At 32.4% G+C, this 23,033-nt stretch overlaps 1 protein-coding gene across 1 annotated transcript in view; it reads right to left on the bottom strand.

Annotated features, from left to right (window-relative positions):
* LOC129803568 (uncharacterized) overlaps positions 1 to 10,131 on the bottom strand; it is a 43,735-nt gene extending 33,604 nt beyond the window's left edge. The window contains exons 1-2 of the mRNA XM_055850279.1: positions 10,055 to 10,131; positions 7,148 to 7,355 (exon numbers count right to left, since the gene is read on the bottom strand). Of these exons, the coding sequence (XP_055706254.1) occupies positions 7,148 to 7,355; positions 10,055 to 10,131 (285 nt within the window). The remainder of the gene's footprint in view (positions 1 to 7,147; positions 7,356 to 10,054) is intronic.
* Positions 10,132 to 23,033: the final 12,902 nt, after the last annotated feature.

The raw sequence follows: 23,033 nt of genomic DNA, 5'->3' as shown, positions 1-23,033 counted from the left end.
ATGCCCATATCTCCGGTTCTAATTATCGGAATGCGAAAAATTTTGGTGTTTTGGAAAACTCTCGCGGAGTACTACAACCTTTATGACACCCAAATTTCAGCCAATGTAATCGAAGGTCCGATTAATCGAAAATTCGATTTTCTATTAATCGATCTCGAATTTTTCGAAAATTAGACGATGTTTTTCTTTAAATTTTAGTATGTTGTAGCTGAGGTCGAGACCTTTCCAATGGTGGATAACAGTCCTCCCTCAATGTTCCCTGACCTGAACTATAATTAAACTCCTCTATTTTCTTTGTTTATGAAGCGATTTCGATGAAATTTTTGTATCTAATGTCGAGAACTTTCTAACCCCATCAAACTGTATCCCAATCCGACCCTTACTATACCAAAATTGATCGAACTCTATCTCTAATGTTTATTAACCGATTTCAATGAACTTCTGTACTCGGTCTTCTGTACTCATATTGAAATAGAAAATGACCAGTGACAAGCTCAGATAAGCTTATGGTAGTTGAGATTCTTTACTGACATCCTCGAAATGCGTGCAACTCGGGGTGCTTGCAACTCAAAAGCATGAAAATTCGATTGTCAATGAATTTTGGAAGTAAAGAATTGCATCGAGCCAATATTATCCGTTTAGGTGGCCGAAAACTTATTTGCTTGACGCGATTCTTTACCCTCAAAATTCAATTCACAGTCGAATTTTCACACATTCTGAGTTCCAAGAACTTAGAGTTTAACGCATTTCGAGGTCGCTTATGAAGAATCTCAGCTGCTATAAGCTTATCTTGCACTGGTAAAAATAAAAGGATCAAATTGATCCTTCTGCAAAGGATGGATCAAATTCATATATTCTATTATGAGAAATGTGCATTCAGAGTTCGAATTTTGATCCATCCTTTGCAAAAGGATCAAATTTGGATCAATTTGATCCTTTTTTTTTACCAGTAAGGCTTTTTTTAAGTGCTACTTTGGAATTTTACTATAGAGATTTTTTTCAGGCTCCTCAGCGTTTGATTTCGATTTTGCGAAAGAAGTAACTTCTTAATTTCATTTAAACACTGATCAAATTTTGTTCCAGGTTTTAAAATAGTTTTTCCAACTCCACGTTTTTTTTTATTCAATTTTTTGATACATTTACAAATTTGGACATGGCTGTTTCATTTTCGCTGAACTCATTTTCCAATTGAAAAAAAAACTCTCTACGCTTTTCATTGGAAAGAGCGACGACGACGGAACCGGTTTTGCAATTTTTCTTTCAGTAACGATGGCTTGAGTATCCGAATCGGTTTTCAGCTCGTTTTTTTTCATTTAAACTTTATGGCAACTTTTTCAAAATTTGAAAACCAGATTTTCAAGTTATCTAATTTTTTATCAAGTGTTTCGAATTTTCTTGCTAATATGTTCATAAGATCTGCAAAAACAAAATAATTGTATTATAGCAATTTATTTATCTATGAATTAAATATATTTATGTTAACTAATATACAATAAATTTAAAAAAATAATTAAAAATGAAAAAAAAATAAATTTAAATATTGAATGAAATAAAAAAAATTAGGCCCTCCAGGTAATTGACCTTTGATCTTGAATAAATCAAGATGATGAATTTTCCGGTTATAGGTGTCTAAGGACGAAATGTTCAACTAGACTACCTCCGAAACATATCCAAAAATGAACGAAATCGTCAGGGCCAATTTTTTGCAAAGTCAGAAAACCGTGTTTTTGGAGGGGTTAGAAGGGGTAGGGGGTAATTTGGGTAAGCTAGTTCGATAGAGAAAGTTGACTTGTGGGGGGGTCACTGAAGACCGGAAGTCAATATCTCTTGCCGTTTGGCAGCTAAGATGGTAAAAAGTTGAAATAAATGTATAATTACAGTGTTAACCAACAAGCCTATAATTTGTAACTGAATCTCTTAAAAGTTTCTCAGATGAATTCATTCATTTTTAGAAATATAGTATTAATATGGATACTTTAAAGTTCTCTAGATGTGATTAAAAATCGGCCAAAAAGAAATTTTTCATGTTGGGTTCAATCTGGAATTAATTATCATTTTTGGTTCAATCTGCAAATAAATTTTAAACATCGCTTATTTGAATGAAAATGCTTCAATTTCAATCCTTTCTGAGAATATCCCTTCAAAAAGAATGTAACTAAAATTGATTTATGACTAAAAATCACAATATAAAAAACTCTGATTTTTATCAATCATAGTCGCATAAAATCGCATTGTGTCACAGAGCAGTACCATACATTTTATAAAAGTTAGGCCCATAGAACTTGATTTATGGGCAGTTTAATAAAAACTACCTTAACATTTTAAATCAGGATTGCGTGAGAGAAATTTTTACCATAAAGGAAGTTAAATACGTAAAATTTAAATTTAAAACAATTTATTCACACCTACTACAAACTTATAAAACATAACCAGAAATCATGATGAAAGTATAAGCTTTTAGAGCTTATATAGAGAGTTGTGAGGCTTATGGCTGGAAATTTCACATTTCCCAACGTGGCGAAAAAAGAGGAGAATCACCTTCTGAAATGAGAGTCAAAATGGAATTTGGTCCATTCATCTTCACAAAAACTTTTCACATAACAAAAGTAAGACAGTGCATGAGCATGTGGAAAATTACCAAAAGTTTTAATTTCATGAGAAATACGTTGAATACTTGTACTTTTGGGGGTAGACAGCAATTGATTCAGCAAATATTTATCAACTTCTGCTAATGCAAACATTTCATGACACTCGTCGTAGAGCAAATTTTCCGAGTGTTTTCTATGATATTAGTGCACCTGGCAAAAACACATGCAAGAAATTTATTTAATGTGCAAAAGCTTTTTGAATTGCACGTGCACAAAATTTATAATTGAACTAAATTTACAAGCAAACACAGCACAATTAAGTGAGTGACTAAAGGAGTTGGAAAATTGTGCGAGGATTTATGTTAAGGAGGGAAAAAATTCAAAGGTGCTCTTTAATGAAAAATTCATATGAGCTTTTTTTATAGCATTCCTTTAGCCTCAAAGCTCAACGGGCAAGTTAAGGGTGTGATTTTATCGCGCCCTTATGATGGCGTATAAAGTGGCCAACGACACAAGTTGTGAGAAAAGTTCCACAACATCGAGCTCAATGGGTATAAAATAGTTTTCAATAGTGACTATCTCTTAATGGACTTGAGAGCCGAGGTTGAGGATGGGGATTGTTTTGTGAAAGTTAAATGAGTTGGATTCACCGAGGCAAAGAGATAAAATTGTTCATTTGTGGTTCAAATGTGAAATAGATCATATTTTATGTTAAATGGTTCTCTGGGCAGTGAATAGAGAAAAATCTCTCATTGGAAAATCTAATATTCCACATCAAAATGACTATTCATTGCACAATTCTTTTCATATTTCCCTACCCTCAGTGGAACCCAGAGATTGGGTCTAAAAGTGAACTATCTAGTCAGGAAATGGATGATACCAATGTTGAGTGCAAATGACATACTCCAAGAGAAAATTCAATTTAATAAAGTTGGAATTTTTGATCATTAGAAAAGAGCTTTTGAGGCGCTTTTCCTTTTCTTTTGTTTGAAACTTTTATCCCTCAACACGCTCAAAACAATTTTCTTCTGGAAAGCAAAATCAATTTCCAGTGAATTTGAGGAGGGTATTTTTTATTAGTCTTCAGAAGTCCAAAACACCCTCACGAAATTGTCCCTCTTGCAATTGGATCCACAAAGCTCTCTGGAAGATTTGCTAAAACATTTTTGCCGCCAAGTCCCCAAACCCATTTCTTGTTATGAATTGTGCATATAAATGGCAAAAGATATTTCCATACAACTCGCAAGAACTTCCTCCATATACTCATTCGACAATATGGCATTTCTCCTACACAATCCCCTTTATCTCCCAAACCGTTTTTCAACATTTGAATTTTATCATCATCTTCCTCAACTCCTCTTTCGATGATTGAAATTGTTCGATGGTTTCTCAAGTGAATTTCTCAATTTTTCTCCACTATATTAAGTCGCGCTTCGCGCACAACAGATACCCTTCTTAGCTTTAGTCAACCGCGAAGATGATAGGCACAAAGGGGTTAAGCATTGCCAGAAAAGATTGTTTAAAATAAAGTGAAATGGAATTGAGAAGTATGAAAATATTATTTTACTGCATTCTTTGAATTCACAATGTTCCTTATTTTTCGAACTTAAAAAAAAAAGAATAATACATGTTGATTCTTGCGAAGTACCAATAATGTATTTATTATGTCTATTTCAAATTCAAAAAGTCAAAACACAGAGCGGGCACAATGACAATATATATATAGATAGGATGAGTCCTGGTCAAAATCCCGAAAGCCAAAATCTCGAACTCCAAAATCCCCAAAAGCCAAAATCCCGAATGAGTCAAAATCTCGAAAGCCAAATTCTTAAAAGTGTCATAGCTACTACCACGATTGCATCCGCGCTTGCTGGAGGCAAAGGGAAATCTTCTGTGTCTTGGAATATTATTCTAAACATTTTCCTCCATATAATGTCATCCCTTTCAAGATTTTGAACATTCGGGATTTTGGCCTTCGGGATTTTGGCTTTCGGGATTTTGGCTTTTGAGGTATTGACTGCCAACGATATAGGATATATAGACAAATATAGATAGATAGATTTAATTGAATTGAATTGAATTTTATTATTTATTTTTTATTTTATTTTTTATATTTAGATTGCCTATATATAATATATATAGGCAATAGATTAAAGAATCTTCATAAGAATGGTGGGAGTGGCGAAGAAATTTCGGAACGAAGTGAAAGTCATATCATAAAGAAAATCATATCATAAATCCTATGATACTTCCATCAAGTCAAACAATAAAGAATAACGACTCAAGTCTACGTACGACCTGTATAAAAGTCTGTTCTGAGATCATAAATCCCTTTCAAAATGGCTTCAAAGTTTTTTTAAAAGGTTATTCAGGAAAAACTTAACATTTTACTTGAAACCCTATAGTAATGTTACACTGGAGAATTGGATAAAATAGAGAAAACCAAATCTTAAAGGTTCCTACCTTACAACTGGATGTTGAAACGAAGAATAACTTTAGCTGTACCACAGGTTAACGTAACCCCTAACCGTTTCCAAAGTCGAAAGAAGTTCTGTTGGTGCGTTTCTTATCAAATTGAGAGAATTTTTAATTTCTTACAAGATTTTAGAAAATTGAATAATATTGAAATAATCATGACCGGTTGCTTTTAAAAAATTTTATACAATTTCGGATAAGTTTTGAAGTAATTTGTTGTGAAATGGTTAACCAAAGAAATAGAAAGCTATAAATTTTTAAAGCTCTTATAATCGGGTTTCCAAATGTCAATAACTAAGTGGACAAAGCAGTGGCTTTTTGATACAAAAGTCTTAAAAACAATTTTCATATCAAATTTACGTGTTTGGCAAAAAATGAAAACCTAATAATGTATATTTAAAATTGCACTAAGAACAGAATCACATTGACAGTAAAATTCTCACCGTATTTCGTTAATTTACGCGTTTTCATTACAATTCTCGATTACCGTATTACCTTATCTCAAACTCGGAGGCACTAGGTGAAAATAATATAAGAAAATTGAAGAAATAAAACGAACATTCGATAAACGGTGAGCATAAAAAGTTGTATGATTAATTTCTCTTATAGTTCTTTTAGCTCGCCGTTTATCGAATTTTCGTTTTATTTCTTCAATTTTTTTTATATAATTTTCACCTAGTGCCACCGAGTATGAGATAAGGTAATACGGTAATGGAAAATTTGCGTAAGAATTGCAAAGAAAATACGTAAATTAACGAAATACGATGAGGCCGCGGCGAGCATTATATTGCCAATGTGATTCTGTCTCATTTGATATTCCATTTCATTTTAGTATGAAAACATCTTATTGTCAGTAAGTCTACAACCAAACTTATTTAGTAATGGGGACGCGGAAAAGCATTTTTTAAATATAACTTTTTTGTTATTTTCTTAGACTAATCAAAATGACACTGATTCGAACTTGCTTAATAAAACTCTTTATACGATTAGCAATAATAAAATAAATCTACCTTTAAGTTGATGTTCTGTTCTCATCTTGAAAAAGGGAAAAAATTATTTAGGTCATACACCTAAATTTTTTAATTTTTTAAATTGTTTAGGTCATAGACCTAATTTTTTCCCCTTTTTCAAGGTGAGAACAGAACATCATCTTAAAGTTTAATATATTTTGTTATTGTTAATCGTATAAAGAGTTTTATTAGTCAAGTTCGAATCAGTCTCATTTTGATTAGTCTAAGAAATTAACAAGAAAGTTATATTTAAAAAATGTTTTTCTACGTTCCCATTACTTGCCGTATATTCCTCAATAAAAGCTGGCGGAGAACTTTTTAAAGAAACATTACTTTATTAAAAAAATTAAGAAATTTACAATTTATTTTGCTTAGATCACAGAGATTAATACATCAGTGAATGAAGAGGAACAATTATAATTATTGCGACTGGTAATAACGGAAGGAGCTCACCCAAGTTGTCGAGGGGAATATTCGATCTCTCTCTAACAGATGATCATATGAAAAACTTAGCATTAAATATTTTTATAAATTTGCCAACCAACTTTTTGTGTGGAAATACAAGGACCAGTATTATCAGATTCTTAATAAATGTTCGAATTTTAAATTTGTTACGAGACAGTAAGAAGAAAAAATTTATTGCATGAGGTAACCTAAGAACGATTTTGCCCTGATTATCAAAAACTTAAACCGATGATCCTATATACCAAAACCAGTTTGAAAATTTACGAACAGATGTACAGAAAGTTATATCATTTTAATATATAATAAATAGAAGATCCAAGAACAAATCATTAAATTATACGAATTTATTTAAAAAAAAATGTTAGAACATAAGATAACAATATGGAACTGAAACGACTGTAGAATAATACCCTGACAGTAGACATTGATTTACCAGACGACTAACCCCTTTTCCTTTAGTTTCTCCCAGAGCAGCAGGGAAGAAGTGGAGACAGAATTGTGTGCGAGGATAAATTTCGTGCTCGAAAATGGAATCAATTCGATTATCCTATTCATGAAATTGGGTTTGCCATGACGTGAGTGCGGGAGTTTGTCTCGCAACTTGCTCACAATCCCAGAACAATGTGGTGTCTCCCCCAGAATTGTGCACTTGTCTGTCCTCGTCGCATGTGGGCCATGTTGTTTACCATTTTGAGGAATCTCCTTGTGGCTGACTGTCTGGCGAGCTGCTTGGAATACAGAAAAGACTTCTCCATATGGTCGATGACTGGCAGGAACATGGAACATCAGGACGTGACTGGCATGAATGGCGACAAGCCTGACAAAAGATCCGGAGACGGGCCACAGAAAAGGGAAGAGAGAAAATTTCCCAATTCGCGCTGGTTGCCGGAAAATTGGGAACTGAATCATATTCCCGCCTCGCAAATCTCACGCTTTCAATTATATTGCCATAATGTCGACTTGGATGGTGATTAACCGGCACTGAGGGCTCTATTCATTGTCACACCCAGCTGTCGCAGAGGACACCAAAGGGACTTCCCGCATTAAGTTGGAAATGGGGAAAATGGATGAAATTATTTCGCAATAAAACACTCTCAAATAATAAAAACAAACCGGTATTTCCGCAAAGTCGCCCACAAGCGCTTCGCTTTAGGCTTTTTTTGCTCACCCTTACCCCAGAGCAGATATCCCTGTGTCAAATCCGCGCTAAACTTATCCCAAAAAACATTTTTGTTTCTTTATGTCCTGTAAAAATAATCTGAGAGTCTCTGAGCAATATTATAGTATAGAATCATAATAGATTATTTTGAGGAAATGGAAAGATTGGTAGCACCTCCATTTCGCCATTTCCTATTAAAATTTGTATTAAAATCTAGATTATTATCTAATCTATTATTATTGGTTTATAAGCTCTCTATGTACATAAATACATCCCAAAATTCTCATTATCTCCTTTTCAAAAGACTATTGCAGGATTGGCTGAAAATTCTGGATTTATGGTATAGCCTTTTTGCTTCTTGGGCTGCGGCCAGAACGGTGAGGGACAAGCGTGATAAGGCATGAGCTCAATGATTTGGGGTAGAACAATTGAAATTAATTGGTAGGATTACACGGTAAGCGACAACTTGAGCCATAAAAGAGACTCCAACTTCAGATACGGAAATAGATTATACCATGGGAATTTTATCACAATATAAAAGTGACATTTTTATAGTGTACCTCCACACACTCATTGCCATTTTCACAAAATGGGAAGTTCATTAAGCTCAAAAAAGCTCAAAAAAGCTCAAGTGTATGGAGATGGGGGAGTTTGTGCCGAGTTGAGTCGCATAAATTACACTTGGGAGAGCCGTGGTATCTTTCCTTTTATGGGGACACTTCCTCCGGGCCATACGAAGTGCAAAGACGGAGGCTCTTAAATTGCGATAAGGATTAAAATTATGACAAGGAATCGGAGAGAGATATATTTAGGGCATAACTTTGCCTTTCTGGCGGGAGAGAAAAAAAAAGAATTAATTATAGCAAGAAAAACAATTTTTGCTTTTCCAAGAGATACCACTTAATTATAAAATTGCAATATGGAGCTTATATTGTTCCCTAAAAAGTTTCCGAGCTCACACAACAAAAGCAGTATGGTGTAGAAAAATGGCATAAATCCCTCCTGTGGTGCTTACAGAGAACTTCTTGTGACTCGGCGGGTGTATGAAATAAATCGCTGAGGTCACAGAAATGTGGTCAGGGGATACTGCACTTCTACGCCTTCCGTGTCCTCTCGACCAGAAAAAAAGACACCAACATGGCCATGCACCAGGCGCCCCCACTGTGAAAGCTTCAATTTAAACCCCCCAACACTCTTTGTGTTATTTAATGCATCTTTTTGTTGAAAACACTTGAAAAGTGGACGCCTAAGTAACGTCATTCTGATGGTTAAATTTGAAAAGGTCGGAGTGAAAAAAATGCCTGAGTTGACGTTAAAGTTGCTTACATTTTTCTACTCTCAGCAACTCGAGTGAAAGTTTTTAGATAATATCTGCAAATTTTTACTACAAGGAATAGTGGAATGGGGTGGACAGAAGAGGAAAAATGAACTCACATTTAGCTGTACGAACAAGAAAAACTTTTATGAATGCTATCCGATAAAGAATGCAGTTTTTTTTCTGTCTGACAGCAACACCTTCCGCCAAACACTTTGAAAAGGACGTTTGAGTCAATTAAAATAAGCCGGCGGGAGGCGTCGTATTTTAAAAGTTACAGTATTCTGATAGTTAAAACCTTCTAGAATAGACCACATTCTCTGATAAAACCTTACGTTTCGTTAACGATATTTTGTAAAACCTTTTACCTTTTACAAAAATCTTGAGAAGTCTGAAACTAAAAGTTTTTAGAGGTCATAACAGAAAACCAGGATTAATATTGTTTATACACTATAACAAGTTTTTCCATGTATCATCTTTCAAAAACCTAATTTTCAGACACAACCGACACAACAGTAGATGGCTAGGGGAGAGCTTTCAGACCATTGAGGCTTCGCCCACACTCTGTTTTTATTTCTCCTATATTCCTTTAATGAATTTAACATATTTATGGCGATATATTTTAATAGCTAGTCTTAAGTCATGCATTTCCTAAAAAAGTAAGTAAACTAAGGTAAAGTGCCCTCAAGTCGACCGGTTCCTCAATTCGACCGATAGAGTTATTTATTCAATTTATTTATATTTGTACTAATATTTTGCGCATAATCTAACATTAATAGGTCAATTATTCCATAAATAAATACGAATCAGTGACAATTTTATAGAAATTCATCATTAAAACATTCAAATATTGACCACCGGTCGAGTCGAGCAACCAGTCGACTCGAGGGCACTTTACCTTACGTAAATTTATTATGAGAAAAAATATGAACTGTTCGAAGCCAGAATGTATGAGAAACCAGGAAGCATTCTTCTACACTTATGTCGTTGGAAACTATGTTTTCCTTCAAGGTACCGGGGACACCGGGCCTCTCGCACTAACCTCCTCCAGTCCTGGCGACTCTCCGTCATCTCCCTCCAGCACTTCAGCACCCCCAGCTGTTTAAGGGCACTGTCCATGACTTCCTTCTATCATTTTATAGGACGTTCTCTCATCATTGTCCCTTCAGGTTCAACTGTGTAGTAGTGTCCCTTATAGGGGCTTCAGACCTAAGGCTTAGCTATATGGCTTAACTTCTCTAACTTCTTATCAATCAATATTTTTCATAAAATTTTGACTTAGAATTCCATTATAAAACCCAAATAATCTATTTGACTTGCCATGCACTTTGTCTTATATAATTGATTGTCGGACAAAAATGACTAAGCGGTTCATAACTAGTTTTATTTACTGGTTCATAACCGATTGGAATAATCTAAGTCAGGGATGTGCAGGAAGCGTTTGAAGAGCAGAATCACATTGACAATAAAATGCTCGCCGTAGCCTCATCGTATTTAGTTAATTTAGGATAAGTGTGCCAAATTCCGACCAGCTTGCAATTTCGGCCACCTTTTTTGTTCCTCGAATTTCTTTGAATTTTTAGTTTTTACATACTCTAGGAGATTGTACAATGCAAAAAAATAACAAAAAATGTAGTTTCGAGAAACGAGATGACGTGAAAAAGGCATTGGAAGAATTCCTGAAATGCAAGGAACTATGGCAGTGAAGGTGGCCGAAATAGAGCACCAAAGCTATGTCTACATTTTTATTGATTTTAAAATGTATTAAGATAAGAATGATTTTTGAGTAAATAAAGACGATAAACTGTCTACAAGATTCTAAGCAACACTTCTTAAGTAGAAGAAATAAAACAATCAATTTATATTAAGATATTACATTTGAAACTTTAGACTTTGGCGCTTGCATGCAACTATGCCGAAATTTGGCACACTTACCTTATGTATTTTCATTTCAATTCTTACGCAAATTCTCGATTACCGTATTACCTTATCTCATACTCATTGGTACTAGGTGAAAATAATATAAGAAAATTGAAGAAATAAAACGAAAATTCTATAAACGGTGAGCAAAGAAAACTGTACGAAAAATTTATCGTACAGTTTTTTTGCTCACCATTTATCGCATTTTCGTTTTAATATCTTCAATTTTCTTATATTATTTTCACCTAGTGCCACCGAGTATGAGACAAGGTAATACGGTAATCGAGAATTTGCGTAAGAATTGCAATGAAAATGAGTAAATTAACGAAATACGGTGAGCATTTTACTGCCAATGTGATTCGGGCCTAAACCGAATAAACGTCAAAATTAGTTTGTTCAGGTAGCGTTTTGAATTACAAGTTTCAATTAACGTTTGTTCGATTTCAAGTGGTTCTTGAACACCTCTGATCTAAGTCTTGGCCGAAATTCCATGACTTTTCTAACGCTTCTGAACGTCATTCGGTCTAGAAATACGCTCATTTTGGCTTTTTAGATTGAGAACCGTTTTTAGGAAAAATTCAACGGTGTTTTTGTATATGGATAAAAATTCCGTCTGAACAACCCCTGAGGTTTGATCTCTTGAATTTATAGACGTTTGATCTTTATAGCAGAGATGTGCAAAAATCGTTGGAAGCCGAATAAACGTCAAAATAATTTTGTTCAGGTAGCGTTTTGATCATTGACCAACAAGTTTTATTTGACGTTTGTTCGGTTTCAAACGGTTCTTGCACACCTGTGCTCTATAGACTTAGCGACCGACGGTCGAACGGATCAGACGAACAGCCAACAGACGAACAGCCAACAGACGAACAAACAGTGTGACATTACATACATACATACATTATTTCTCAGAAATTGTCTGAAACGCGAAGATAGATTTGAAAAAATAATCCTTTCAAAAGAGGGTTAAAATTTCAGTGAGTGAAAAAATTGAGGGATCGTTTCTCTGTGGAGTTCCAGCTTTAAAAATTACTGTAAGGGCCGATCCATCTCAAGACGACCGAGAAAATCACAAATCGCGGGTTCATGGTCTTAGATGTTTTTGAATTTTACATATGTTAAAGTACACGATAAAATAATATACACCTATTTTTTTTTCGCCCAAAAAAAATTACTGGCCGGAGACACGTGGCGTCAAAGATGGCGTCTCGCGCTTCATTCGTCAATTGAGATTTTTGGCAAATATTTCAAAATGCTCTATCTCGCGAACGGGTTGAGATTTCTTTTTACTCTTTTTTTTATTTGAAAGATAATTTTATACTCTTTAAAACGATATACTAGTTTTCGTATTATCTGCTCAAGTTTTTTTGTAACCGCCTTTAAATTTTTTTTTGAAAAAATTTAAAAATTAATTTTTCTCAAAAACCCCATTCTCAAAAATTTTCATTTTTTACTGTTGATCAGTAACATTGATTACTACATTCCATGAAAAGTCGAGCTTCCACTTTTGCGCTTATTTTTTTAAAAAAATATTCAAATTTTAACAATATTTTCAAAAAAGGAAAAATACCAGTTAAACTCAAAATTTTGAGTTCAATTTTTCAGGGAATACAGTACACCACAATACTTATAAACAGTTAAAAAATCAAAAATTTTACGATCTCCCGTTTTTGAATTTTTTTTTTGATTTTCAAAAAAAAAAAACGCCTTTTATTGACAAAAATAAAGCTATTTAGTTAGATACTGTATGTTTCTGATGTTTTTGTTATTAATACAACTACGCTTTGCTCCAGTGAGTGGACTTCAGTTACCAGAAACAATTTTTAAATGGGATTCTAGAATCACTCGTGACTTCTAGAATATTAAGTTAAAGTTATTACTTACTTTTCGCCGAATTTTCATTTTTTTTTTGGTAATGTAGCCTGTAGGAATATTCCAGCGCATAGTCCACCATTTCAAAGGAATCTCCATTTGGCTTTAGCTTATTTTGCAAGAATCTTGTTGCATTGAAGGCGGGAGAGGCAAAATCGACTGAAGAAGTAGTGGATAAGAGCGTGAAAAATATTTCGTTGGATAAATTCTTTGCTTATGAAATGGCTGAATGCAGAGATATGCTATAGTCACGTTCTCCAATCAATTTTTCACCAGCAGCTGCAACATTATACAACGAGGGATGCTAAAGAAAACATTCTAGCCAGGTTGAGCAATGGTTTTTTCCCCTTTCTTAAGAGTTTGGTGATAAAATTCACGACTTTTTGAGCTGAATGGGAAGAAAAACAGCAAGGGAATAAGAGTTCCGCAACAGTATGAGATTGTGACGGTAGGGAGTAAGAAAAAAAACAAGAAAAGTAAATTGAATTCTGTATTTCATATTCTTTCTCTTGAGAAATCATTTTATGTACAATTTCACCTAACAGAGTGTAACTCAAGATAATGGCACCATTTCTTTTTGTTGTTCATAATTAATCACTTGAAAATAAAAATTGTGTATAAAGATTCTTATTTACACTATAATTTTACCTTAAATGCTTTTGCTACCCTTAACGTTCTTGTTATTCTCTTTTGATAGTTGTATTTACAATTGTATTTTTTTGTGATGTTTTGAAAAGGTGGTTCCTTTTATTTTATATTTTTGATTTTTTTTATTCAAACCAACTCCCACCAAAATATGAATGTGAATTGTGCCACATAAATCTGATATTTCTTATCTAAACCTCTGGCTGGCTAACATGCCAAAAATGTTCCGTTGCAAATTTAATCTACAAAATGTGTCTACAATCGATGTGATATTTACAGCATATGTCCATTGAGAATGGTTACCTCTAGGGCTCTTTAACTGAGCTAGAGATATCACTATTACGCTATCCGTGTTTTCTGGCTGGGAGCTCAGAGACCGACTTGTTGTAGATTATTTACAGGATTTACAAATTATCCAATATCCTGGCACAGAATGAGCAAAATCTTCCGGTTCATTCAACAATTTTTATTGGTTTCACCGTCCAACTCAATTGTATCCATTCAAAGTTCCACATTCAAAAATATCTCAAGAGGGAGGTATGAGCCGAAATATTCAATGGGGTAGAGGTGAATGTGTTGGAAAATTGACGGCACCGAATCCAAAAGCAATTGCAGATTTCCCTAGTGATTGGCTGAGTGCCAAGGAGGTTCAACAAAGCTGTCTCTCCATTTCATTTCCTTCCACCGACCCCCCCCCCCCCCTTCAATACAATGTGCTGCATTATTTTAGCATTTTTCCTAGAAACTGTAGCCACAATAAAACACAACCCTACAGATGGGAAATTTTTTCCACCCCAAATGCCTTCTGTCTGGTCTTGAGGCTTTTCCCGTATTTGGAGTTCAATCAAACTCGGGGAAAAGTCATTGCCAAGTCTTTAAAGAATACTATAAAAGCTCTCTGAAGAGCACAAGATCCTATATAGAAATCTTCAAATAAGCCGTAGAAATCATTCTTTGGAAAACAGAAGGTTTTATTTTGATACGACTGCTGAAGGCATCAGTCAGTGTCATATATTTATTTTAGAAAAATTCTAATTTTAAATTTAATAGGGTAAATGTCCTAATTCAAAACCATTTTCAGACACTTTAACTTTGAAAGAAGATTCAACACATTAAGTTCATATTTTTTTTTTTTGAAGAGAATTGCATAAATTTGCTCCTTGACTCTTCTAAAATGTTACTGTTTAGTAAAAATTCTCTAGATATAATTTGAAAACTTCTTAAATACTTGAAAAAAATTAAAATTTGTGTATATGAATAGATTTTTGCTTTATTTGAAGCAAAATTAACTAAATAATGAAACTGAGGTATAGAAAATATATAAATATAGTAATTTAGTACAGTATTTATCATGAAAACAGTGACGTTTCCATTTGGAGTAGCGAAAAATTTCCATTTGAAGCAGGTTTTGAATTAGCTTAATTTACCCTAAGTATATTTTCTTCCATTCATATCAATATGGTGATAGAAATTATTACAGATATTTTTTTTAAATACTGAAAATAATATTTAAATGAAAGCTAATTTATATTCAGAAATAGAGCAGGAAATTATATTATACGAAGTTATAGCTTCTACTGAAACCGATTTGTCATTAATCGTTTCGACAAAAAAAGATTGTAGGGGAAAGATATGGAAATAGTGTTCTAAAACTTGAGCTCTTATAAAGTTTGAAACCCGATTGAAAAAAATGTATTATTCGAAAAATTTGAAAAAAATATGATTGACTTGTTTGTTACACATACAGATTTATAACCGATTCAAACTTATCAGGAATTCAAAAACATTAACCTTTGAACTAAAAACATCGTTATTAGGAATGATTCAAGGGCATTATTCCCATCGTTTAATATGTTAAACACAAAACAGATGGTTTGAATAATTTATTTCTATGTAATCTATATGCAAATTGCTACTAAAAAAGGATTTTTAGTCACATTAGTCCTTTACAGATGTAAAAAAAATTAGCCTGGGATATGCAAAAATACATTTCGTTGCTAATTCTCATTTCGTGAATAGTTATAAAAAGTTTATGCCCAGAGTTACACACGGAAGTTTGACATTGAGTCGATTTTGATAATATCTTCTTTCGTTTTCTTTCATGATTTGAATTCTAGACGACAAATTCTTTTTTTCCCGTACTTACAGTATAAATAAATAGCGTTTATAAAGGTTTAATGTAAATATTTTAAATTAAGGATATTAGTTTTATTGCATCTACCCGCGCCCCTATATTAGAAAATTGTTTTTTTTACAATAATCATCTAATAATCTGCAAAGAAACAAATTCTAAAACATGAACTTGATATCCTTTGTATTTTTAGTAGATTGATCTAATAAACGGGTCAAAAAAATATTGCAAATCTATTGGGAACTATTTTTATTGTACCGTTTGTACGAAAACAGCTTCGGTTAAGATAAAAAAAAAAATCTGTTTTGCCTAGAATCTCAAAAATGTTCCTGATATACACTACATCAATACATAAAATAATTTCCATAAATAACAATTACTCGAAAAATTGAATTCGGCTCTTTCTATATAATGATAACGAATGTGATATGAAAATTTCTCATATAATAAAAGAAGAGTTTGCAAAAAAGTTTCATTAAATGGTTTCTTCTATCTTATTCCTTGTCATTCTGCAAACATTAATATTTAATAATAATGTATATTTTCTTCAAAGCCTTCAATTTCAGTTTCCGGTCTTACTGCGAAGTATAAAAAAAATCTAAGAAATACATTTGGATGCCTCCATTAGCAAGTATCATCTATTATGCATATTTCTCTGACTTCTGATGGAGACGATAAAATTATTTCCATATTTTTCGCCTTTGTCTCATGGTAGGATTAAAAATGAAAAATTTATATTTGGAAAAAATGAATATTTTCACTGTTATTCCTGGAATAGAAGAATATTCTTTCTATAGAAAACTTCAGTTCTTTAATATTTTAAATATTAATGCATTTTATCAACGAAAAGATATTTTACTAAATTTTCAGTGAAATTATCCCTTAAAGTACCAATAGATAATATAAAATTTTTAACTAAAAATGCCAAAAAAACTCATATTACTTATTAATATTAGAGATGTCTTATCGCAAGTTAATTGCTTCTTACGATTTAGGGGAAACTGGGGCACCACCAAACACGGGGTACCACCAAACACTGCGATTTTTTAATCGGATATTCGACTTCAGAGGATAAGATCTATAGGAATTTATAGGCACTATAGGGATGCATGTCCACTGAAGGAATGGTCGAGATAGTCCAATTAGTTTAGAAATAAAAATTAGTGTTTGGTGGTACCCCGTGTTTGGTGGTGCCCCAGTTTCCCCTATTTATTTCTAACGTTGGAACTTAAAAAGTGTGACATTTCAATTTCAACTTAGTATTAGTGAAGTTTCTGTTATCTTTAAGCTTTAAGACTTTAAAAAATATGAAATTTTAAAACGGAAGATACAATTCAAGAACACTAAAATTTGGTACACCTTTAAGCGCATTTTCATAAAAAAAAAAGCTTTTATCATCTTGTCTTGCAATGTCTTTTGTTATAGTCCAATGAGCTTTCCAAAAAAAAAGTCTGAAATCACTTTTAATTAAAAATTAATTTATGGTGACTTTTTCGAAGATACGTTCTGCAAAATCAAATATTAAAAACTTGATATAGGATTTTAGAGGACTTTGAGTAAACTTAATTGATGATTTTTGTTGATTTTGTTAATGAAAACTAACAATGTTGTCTTACAAAAACTTTTAGGAAATTTCTCAAGCTTTTCACAGCTTCTAAAAATAATCATAATCGGTCTCAATAAATCCATTTTCGTAACGTCGTCTTGAAGAATTATAGAGCGAAAGTTAAGAAAGAGTTTTGCAATTCCTTTCATTATCTCAAAAATAGGTTTTATGTCGATATTTCAAATAAAGTAAAAAGTTTTTCTCGTTTAGGAATATCTCTTTCGAAACATTATTTTGAAGCTTAAACGAAATATCTTACATTAAATAAAGTGCCTAAGTTCCGTATGATAACAAGCTTCGTAATGACTAAATTTTTTCTACGTTTCTGAATAAATATGGTTCATCGCATCCATTTAAACTAGGGGAAATTGCCCAGTTTCTTTTAATATATTGCGGAGGCAAATATATTCAGAACCATAGGAAAAATTTAGTAATTACTAAGCTTGGGATCGTACGAAGCATGGGTACTTTCCCCTACTCAGAGCTATGAGAATTTTTTTGTACATTTATATCAATTCTTAACCCATCAAAATCGTTAAAGAAATAATACATCAAAAAATAAAATTTCTTCAAAGTACAGTTCCTAAGTGATTTTTGTATTATTCAAAGATTTAAGGTCCTTTTAACGGGTTTTATTGATTTTTAAATAAAATTCTATTCAAAGCAAAGCAATATTTCTTAAGGGGGATATTTTTCCAACAATATTTCCCTCAAACATTTAGCCAACAGAATTTCACGGCTGTTCCTAAATTTAAAATTTTAGCTCAGAATAGAGAGGATTATCTTGAATTATCGAACACTAGCTTTATTATTGAGAGTGTGGCTTGAAATGGGAAAAATTTCATTTTTTCCAAATTGTGTAGTTTTTTTTAATTGTCCTACGTTTTCAGAACCGAAAATGAGATTTCATATTTTCTGTAAGCACTTTGTATAAATTAAACCATCATGTATCATTGCATTGTTCGATTTAAACCTATTCAAAATATTCAGTTTAACAAATATTTGACATTCCCTAGATTTCTGTGAAAATTCTACATTTGGTTAAACCAAAAAAGGGGCCCTGTGGCAGTGTTATTTAGTGAATTAAAAATAACTCGTTTTTGCATTCGGTGCCCCACAAAATCACATCCGGCATAAAGAAAAATTGTAATTGGGCCAGTAAAGGTAGAATGGATCTAGGTGGAATGGGAAAAGTGAAAATTTGGTATGTTTTTGTAACAAACCACGTGTGGCCAATAAAGAACGAAGGCAACGGTATATAGAAGCACATTTAGAGCATATGGCAGCGTCACTCAATTAATTGGGAAAATAGTTGTGATGAAAAATTGGGGGATGTTTATTCGTTGAAGTGGAAAACTACCATAAACATTCATTACTCACATAGAAATGTCAATCAATTTGCTGAAATAAAGAGAGAATATATGCCTCTATTGCTTATCACAATTTAATTTGACGAGTTTAAATATTTTCTGCAAAGCATTCACATCGATATATCGCACTTTTCATGGATTATTCAACACGTCATAGTAGATTTTTTTTTGTTTAACTCTATTGTTTAATTTAGTTTATCTGTTCATTCTTTTCTATCACTATCATCTTAACCCTAAATGGAGTATCTCATTGACTTTTGGGCTATTTACATTACTCTTTCTCGCAAAAAGCAATTTAAATTGAACTTCCCTTCGCAATGAAATAATATTGTGTTTGTGGCATACAAACTCCCTTTGGTTTTAATTTTAGTTATCCCATAACCATAAAAAAATTCAACTCATGTTAGGTTTTTTTCCCCTATGTCTGCTCATCATGCACACAAACATCTTGCAGATTGCAAAATATGCACTGCAAAGCCATTTGTACATAAGTGAATAAAAATTTTTTAACCCAATAAAAATTTATTGAAGTCCGGAAGAATCCTCAAAGCATTGCTCATGGACACATGTTAATGTTGTGTGGTTTGAAAAAAGAAGAGGAATAGAGTTACATAAAATTTCCCTGTTATCGTCCACACAAACATCTCTGTATATTTTATAGAATTTCTATATTGCAAGTTTTTCCGGGGGGAAAAAAATCAAATTTTATTTCTCTTTGTAGGACGACTGGGGCAACACAAAAAAGGATATATTTACAGCGGAAATTAAAAACGTTGCACTGAATTTTTGTCCACATTTTAGAACATTTTAGGCAACTTGTGTGAGAGAAATTCTATTTTGAACTTTAGAATTTCCTCAGTGTAGAAAATGGTGTTTTCTCGCTTTTCGATTTAGTTGTAATGGACTCTAAATTAAATTTTGCCATATTTTTATATGTGAGCTCTTTAATAAAGAGGTATATAAATTATTTTTCTGCTAGGGGTTTTCAATCAAAAATAACAATTCAAATGGCATTTCAAGGGAATGGCAGAGTGGGAAAAATTTAATTAAATTAAAAATTTGTGCTCTATTGGGAGAAAAAATGTAAAAGTAATACTGCAATATCAAAAAACGATTGGAAATTCTAATCACGACTTAATTATATAAATAAAAAATTATATAAAAATTATGCTATGTCTTGGTATGCATGCAATTAAATAATATAAAACTAAATCAGGTCAAAACTCGTGCTTTTTTGCTCATAAATTCTGAATTCGCCTAACTTTTCCTAATAGTAAAGATAAGTTTCTGTAAGTGAACAATTTAAACGGATTTTTTTTAAGTTTTGAAAAGAATTATAAATATTGAAATATTTTTGATAAAAGAAAATTAAGAACTAAGGGTCTCTACACATTGGGAGTAGTTTTCCTCACAAATTGCATTTTTGACATTTCCCTCAAAAAAGTAATTTTTGATAAAAATTGCTCCCAATGTATAGAGGCCTAAAAGTATAAATTAAAATGATGTCAGATACATTTTGAATTATTTACCATTTAAAATGACATAATTTATTAAGAACTTTGTGGACCAAAATGAAGCCTCTTAAAAGAATTCAACAAATTATTTTAATAAGAAATGGGGAACTGAAAGGTGTCAGAAATCTTTCAACATCTTTTAAAAGAACTGTTCATGACGACTTGTGTGCAGTCACTACAGTATGAAGACGATTGATACTAAACAAAGCTCGCAATCCCGATTTGGGCGTAAGGGTCTTGACAGACATGACGATTAGCCAAGAGAAGGCTTAGCGTAATTATATTAGAAATAATGATTAAAATACATTTCCATCATTTTCCACTAAGTCGTCTCTCGGCTTAAGTCGTAAGTGTGTCTAGGGCATAAGGAATAAAATTGGTAGGTTCGGCCGTCAACTGAATAAACAACATTTGGGCCGTACATTTTAAAGTTTGATTTCATTGACCACTAATCCTTTTGTTAAAACTTAATTTTATCAAGCATTATGTGAGATAAAATCAAATTTATTGAGGATATAAAGCCCAATAACATTCAATTGGCTAAAGAACTTAATCTGATTAGATTATTTTTAAATTCAAAAACTGTCCATTCAGAATCTAAACCTAAACTATTCAAGCTCTGCAAATATATTGACTACTACTCAGAACGTCAACAGTCCATGTAAAAAAAAACTAAATTTTAAAACAAAATTTGAAAGAGCTTTGGCACTTTTTGTCATATAGGTATTATTTCTAAACGAGATAAAAAAAAAGTTTGTAAAAATGCAAATAAGTTCAATTTGATCAATAAATAACTAAATCCAAATTGTTGCTATTATAACTGAATCATTAACTGAATGATAAATTATTTTCTTTATCAATTTAATTTTTACTCATTACCATAATTAGTGAGGTACCGTAGATGCGGGTAACTTTACTCTGGGGCTGGCTAATTCCTCTATTTGTCGTAAGCATCCCTTTAGTTCTAGCACTTAAGAATAGTTTTCACCTATTTGATCTACTATATCGGATCAGTGAATATAATTCTTATATACTGGGATTAAAGAAAAGCTTTCGAACAGAATTGGGGTCAAAGTCACCCCCGGAGGCCACAGGCGCCTACATTTACGACAAACGTCGCAGTAATATTTGATGAAAAATTTAAAAGTGAAAAAGAAAATAATAAAACTATTCAGTATAACCTTATACTATAGTCAGAATTATTGACAATTCTTTGGTAAAAATGTTAACAAACACTAGAGCAACAAATTGATGTGGCGGTTTTAGTAATGTTTTACTTTTTCTTTGCAAAGCCTTTAAATTATTTCAAGATTATCAAAGAATTGTAAATAATTTTTAATTTATTGTAGTATAAGTTTATACTGAAGAGTTTTACGATTTAATTTTTCTCTTATAAATTTCAAAAAAAAATTTATTTATATAACATTTGACATAAATGCAAAGAATTGTACACGATGATGACTTTTATAACTGGAAAAAACGTTAAACATTTTAGATCATTAAATAATTTGGAAAAACTCATAAAACCGTTATCTAAACCGTTAACTAAAAAGTTTCTGAGGACTCAAGAGCTCTGAGGTAATTCAACCATTTACTCATTTAGGGCAGAATCACATTGACAGTAAAATGCTCACCGTATTTCATTAATTTACGAATTTTAATTGCAACTCTTACGCAAATTTTCCATTACCGTATTACCTTATCTCATACTCGGTGGCCCTGTGAAAATAATGATAATTTATAGAAATAAAACGAAAATTTGATAAACGTTGAGTAAAAAAACTATATGAGAAATAATTCGTAGTTTTTTTTTGCTCACCGTTTATCGAATTTTCGTTTTATTTCTTCAATTTTCTTATATTATTTTCACCTAGTGCCACCGAGTTGAGATAAGGTAATACGGTAATGGAAAATTTGCGTAAAAATTGCAATGAAAATGCGTAAATTAACAAAATACGGTGAGGCTACGGCTAGCATTTTATTGTCAATGTGATTCTGCCCTTAAGGATCAGTGAATCGTCGGTGACCCAAAAATATATATTTTTTATATTTAGAAGACACAAAACATTTTATGGTCAAATAAATAACACTGTGCAACAATTTCAAACTTTTTTTTTGTCGCCGGGTTCTCATGCTACTTTTTCTATTGCTAGGGTCAAATGATTTACGAAAATACTTATCATTTTGATTTCATTTGGATTTTGCGACTGGTATTTACGAAAAACGGTTTTTTCCGTTTTTTGATACTTGGGTGCCTATATCTCTGAATCTACTGAACCGATTTATTTCTCACTAAGGAATAATTTGTTCTCCTTTAGATGCCCGATAAATCCTCTGAACAGATGAAGTTCGTACAACCGACACCAGGGGCGCTGTAGTCTCATAAATGTCAGAAAACATGTAAAAATCGAAATTTGTAGCAACTTTGATCAAGAATATCTCGAAAACTAAAACTGTTCTTAACAATCTTATTTATGGGTTTGATAGAGAATTTTATTAGCTACATTTTTGTTCATATACAACTTTTTGCTCAGATTATTTTTTAGCCTCGAAATAGAGGTTCAAACGAAAAATGAGCACCCAGCCAACTAGAGAAAACCCTCATTATTTCACACATTTTGACTTTTTCTTTTCAAGTTGAGGTAAATCCAGGATATTTTCATACTTTTTCTAAATTGCATAAGTTTAATAAATATATACATATTTTTTCTTTTACATCGGAAAATTTCTTAGCCCAAGATACACATTCTCAAAGATGGCGTGACGCGCTTCATATTTCACTTGTGATTTTTGACAAAAATTTTAAAGTGCTCTATTTCGGGAAGAGGCCAAGATATTTTTTGCTATTTTTTTTTTAAATCTGACATGTAATTTTATTCTCTTTAAAGGCGTCTCCAAACTTTCCCCTATCATTGTAGGAAGCAACGTCAAAATAAAAAAAAGGCAATTTGTTTATGAAAATT

Source organism: Phlebotomus papatasi, chromosome 1 (assembly GCF_024763615.1).
Source record: "Phlebotomus papatasi isolate M1 chromosome 1, Ppap_2.1, whole genome shotgun sequence".
In the NCBI taxonomy this organism is placed as follows: domain Eukaryota; kingdom Metazoa; phylum Arthropoda; class Insecta; order Diptera; family Psychodidae; genus Phlebotomus; species Phlebotomus papatasi.
Note: the sequence above shows the minus strand (reverse complement) of the source record. Positions and strands in the feature narration are given on the sequence as shown.